The 4,948-nt window shown below is 41.6% G+C and overlaps 1 protein-coding gene across 1 annotated transcript in view; it reads right to left on the bottom strand.

Annotated features, from left to right (window-relative positions):
- Positions 1 to 1,156: 1,156 nt before the first annotated feature.
- The window catches only part of LOC135100997 (uncharacterized), an 11,192-nt gene continuing 7,400 nt past the window's right edge, over positions 1,157 to 4,948 (bottom strand). The window contains exon 5 of the mRNA XM_064004603.1: positions 1,157 to 4,260. Within this exon, the coding sequence (XP_063860673.1) occupies positions 3,259 to 4,260 (1,002 nt within the window). The 3' untranslated portion in view covers positions 1,157 to 3,258. The remainder of the gene's footprint in view (positions 4,261 to 4,948) is intronic.

Below are 4,948 nucleotides of genomic sequence, written 5' to 3'. Positions count from 1 at the left end.
GTGACTGCTTATTCGATGGCGTAAATGAGCTAATGTTTTTGTTTTCACCTTTCTGCTTATTATGTAACTCATCACATGTGGATTTAACATTTAGTTTCATAAATACTAAGCAGAAGAAAAGTAACAGCAAGTTAGAGCTGAAATTCCAGCGAAAGCCATGTAATGTTTCAGATCAATACACGTTCAGTATCTTGGTAAAAAACAGAAGAGACGAGTGACGAAGCGGCTTCCCAGCTGGTCGGAAGTTGTAAGTAATGACTGAAGGACTGAATATATAATGGAATTTCGTGAACTTTTGGTTCTGGGTGGATCATAATTTTTGGAAAACTAGAGCAGAATTTAATCATGCTGGGTTCCTGTGTGATCAACGTAGAATGTCGGTTTAATGTGTGCATGCCGAAAATGTCAGGAACGATGAATATTGCCGTGATGAACTAGTGTACATCAGACACGAGTATATACGTATTATGAATAAATAAACACGCAAATAAATAAACATAAAAAAAAAGTGAGAGAAAAGAAGTTTAATCTGTTCTTTGTATTAATTTCTTTTTTGTCTTTATGATCTGGAATTTCAATGATTAGCAATACTTGTCTAGATTTTCTTCTATAATTCCGCTTCCCCAAAACAACGCCTCTACATTATTTTCTGCATCCCTCTTTTGACCTCTGTTAGGCACCAGACCAAACGTTTCCATCTACATATCCTGCTATCTCTTCAGAAAAAAGTGTCGTGGGTGTGGTGCTAGAGATTGAGGGATTTTTAGGGAGTAGTCGTGTAGGGCATGTATTCCTTATTGTTGTCTTCCGTTTTTGCTCTCCATGTTCAAGCGAGTTTCTACGGGTTCTGGCCTTCTCTCTAACTTCATCTCATGTTTCCTTTCCACCAGTTCTATTGCTGCTGTGGTAGACGGTCACTGTTCTTCTCCTAAATCTATTAACAGTGGTGTTTCTAGGGTTCTGTTCTGTCACCTACTCTCTTCCTATTATTCATCAATGATCTTCTCAGCCAAACTTCTTGTATCCACTCCCACGTTGATGATACCACCCTGCACTTCACATCTTTTCATAGACGTTCAGCCTTTCAGGAAATGGGCAGCAGAGATATTATAAGAAAATTTCCTTCAGTCCGGCAATAAATGAAAGGCTATACCAATCAAGAAAGGATAATTTATACATATTCATATATTAGAAAAAAAAAGCAATTCACAAGGCATGTAGAAATTCCACACTTTGCACATTAAAAATATAAAAATACGTATAACAGTGATAAATATTATAACAGTTTCCTCTGAAGAGATAATGCATTACCTAACTCAAATGTGACATAAATACTCTTTACACTAACCACGCAAGAGCAAAATACCGTTAACACATCTACTTTGAGCTAACACCATGAAATGTAACATTATAATATCATAATCATTCATGCATATTTGACCACAGTAATATCACAGACAACACTGGAGAAGATTGGTCCTGCAAACCCTGGCAGATCCATTCCACTCCATTCTATAACGCACACTGCTCTCCAAATCACAGAAAACTCTTTATCCACACACCCTATTTAAACTCCCCTACAATTCTCCACCTCGTATCAATTTGTAAATGTAAACAGTTATCCAACCTCCCAATTTGTCCAGGAAGGCACTTTCCAGCACCTCAGCTCGAAAGGATCACACAGGAGCTCTCAAGGTAGTGAAGGTAGTAAAGACGTACACCGAACTAGTATTACCATTGAAGAAGGGCGACTATGCAACTCATCACAGATTCGTTTCTGTCACAGGGAGCAGTGACATGCACTAGCTTCGGGAAACAATGATGTGACTTACTATGTTGTACGCAAAAAAAAGACAAGATTACTTTTTTTTTCTTTTTCGTGAACCATGGTTTCATTGTCGAAACTGTGTAAACCCACTATGTATCCAACTACCGTTCCTTTTTCTGCTCCTACGCAGGCCTCCTCTTATGGCATACTCAATTCTTCATATTTCCTTGTGCTACCCTGCTCTCTATTACATACTTTTTAATATTCACCTTACATTCTGGAATACAGATGAACTTATTTGGAAAAAAAAAAAAAACGGATTATTAGTATCAACAAGACCTAATCCTTCAACACCGCCGGTCGCTGCTCCACCTTTGAGCAGGGCGTGGTCTGCATCGGCTGTCACGTTTGTGGTGACCCCACACCGCAGTATATACTGTATTATTACGAAAGAAGAAAGAAGAAAAAGGAGAATAAAGAAAAGAAGACAAAATAAGAAAGAAGAAGAGAAGACAGAATGAGCAAGTATAAAGCGGTCACTCCAACGGTAAGGTGATTTACATTTGATACCGAGAACAAGGGAACCGAGAAAACAACAAACATAGATTAACGGAAATTGTGTAGAGGACAAGGCAGAGAAACAGATTGAAAGAGAAAGTAGGGCGGCCAGGAGGCGTGAGTCACCATCAGAAGGAAAGAAGGTCAACCTATAGAAACATACCAAACAGTCCCAAATTGCCTCTACAGTCTGACTGACGTTCTCGATCAAGTATCACGCCTGTGGGTGGATCATTTGCGTAAATGAGAAACGTGAATGGTAGATATGTAAAATGTTGTAAAAATAAAGATAATTTTATAAGGGAAATAGGCAGTTCCAGACAACTGTGTATGAATAGATTGACAGAGAGTATTACAGAGTAGCAGACAGAGAGGCAGAGGTTCCAGAGGGCCTGACCAGAGAGGGGTCGAGATGGACGGAATAACTTAAAGTACTGGAACTTGAAAGCGTAATGCAGTCTAGGAATCCAGTATCTTATTAAAGGAAGAGCAAGACTTTACATGTTGTTTTATGTTTGGTATGATAGGTTTGTATGGTGTACGAAGATTTACCTAATTACGGTGTATTTTTGGAAACTGAAGTGATGCTGATATGATGTGTGTTTTTCTAACTAAACATTAATTGCGCCGATTGAATATTAGTTGTGTTTATGAATTTGATATTGTCTGTGTTCTTGCACGATGATTGCATTAAATATCGAATATGTTGAAGAAATATAAAGTGACACCAATTAACTTTGAACGAACTGAAGACTAATGCAAGTGAGAAATTTTGACTGTAAAAAATATAAATAATTAGTAATAATTAATTAAAATATGAAAATGTTTGTGAGTTTCCAGCAGCCCATAAATACCAAATCTATGCAACATCTCCGTCTACGACACGTTTCCTCCTTCCATTTTTTATAAGGACATCTTTGTAGGCAGGAGAGTCAGTATTGTTTCCAAGGGGGAGGCTCATAGCAGGTGGCGGTGTTGGTCCACCACTGAGTCAGAGTGGTGCGCACGGGGTCAGTTTGGCGGTGGAGGGTAGCACATAGGTCACACCAAGGCAACACCCTGCGCACCCGCCAGTACCGCCGCCACTGCAGGTGTCGCAAGTATGCAGCAGGGTGAGTGGCTAGATACAGGAGGTGGTTGGCGAGGGCAGCGGCGCTGGGGAACTTGAGTACGTCAATATAGGAATTGAAGGGCAGAGTGTGGCGGTAACTGGGCCCGCCGTACACTACAGGCACCATGCCGTATTTCAGTGGGATCCACAGCTTCTCAGTGTGGTAGTCATCGCACAAGGCGTTCTCGAAAGACAAGTAAAAAAGGTGTGAGGCTGACAGCCACCTGAAACAATAGTCGTCCATGTGGTTCTCACCGCACTTCAACTCACCGCATTTGCCCACCGTGGTGATTGCTATGAAGCCCTGCAGCGCCGTCACCAGGTCCTCCCGCCGAGAGTCCGTGTGGCAGTGGCTTGCCATCCACGCCGCCACTCTCGGTCGCGTTGCTAATGCAATCTCTTCAGCAGTTAGCGTAAAGTCATTGTCTTCCATCAAAGAGGTTTCATTACCTTGACCTTCCTCATTGTAGTCCTCCGGCAGCGGCTCCGTCAGCGTGGTGTTATCGTCAGGCTGATGAATCAAACCGCCATGTCGTCTGTCTCGCTCGTTTCGCAGCCTCCCATCAACTGCCACTCCGTTCTCACGCAGCCAGTGACTGAACTTGTGCATATGGTGGCTGTAGGAAGTGTAGGTTGGGGAAGATGTGTCGAGGTAGAAGGTTGAAGAGATTGGACAATGCTGAGGAGTGGACAGGGGCACGAGCTCTCCGGCCAGGGCCGTGATGGGGTTGAGGTGGTGGTACGACATTGTGAGGTTGAAGAACACACCTACGCTCTCCAGCTGGTTCCACAGGGGTGTTGCCATCTGGCTGATGATTGGCGCCTGTGGGAAGCAAGTAGGTTATTTAATGGAAATCCCTCCTCCTCCTCCACTGATCACTACTTATTAAACTACCATTGTGCTATTAGACCCAAACACATACACACACACATAGTGCATCATATCGTTGTGAGTTCGCTGAAACAAAGGATTAGTACCAAAGGATTGGAAAAGGGCTGCCTTTGTGCCCATTTATAAGAGTGGAGAAAAGGAGCACCTTCCAACTATTGACCAATGTCACTAATAAGTGTGGTAGCGAAAATGTGAAAAGTTGGTCAAAAAAAAAAAAAAAAAAGAAAATAAAATGGACTAAGTATCTGGAAGAAAATGAAGTACTGACATAAACACAGTTTACTTTCAGAGAGGGGAGATCAAGTATAACGAACTGGTTATGTTACTATTCTAGGGTTACTGATGTTGTCCAGGAGAGAGAGGGATAGTTTGATGGTGTATATTTAGATTTGAAGAGGACGTTTGATGAGGTGCCCCATAGACTCTTGTGGAAACTGTAAAATATCGGAACATTAAAAGTAACACTACTGAAATGGATAACCAGTTTTCTGATGGACAGAGAAATGAAAACAGTGATTAGAAACGGAAAATCCTCTTGGAGTCCCGCAGGGATCTGTCTTGGTATCAGTGATATTTGCAATCTATGTGAATGACGTGTGGAATGAGTGACAAGTTACAT

The sequence above is a fragment of the Scylla paramamosain genome, chromosome 1 (assembly GCF_035594125.1).
Source record: "Scylla paramamosain isolate STU-SP2022 chromosome 1, ASM3559412v1, whole genome shotgun sequence".
Lineage (NCBI taxonomy): Eukaryota > Metazoa > Arthropoda > Malacostraca > Decapoda > Portunidae > Scylla > Scylla paramamosain.
This window is presented reverse-complemented; position numbering and strand designations above follow the sequence as displayed.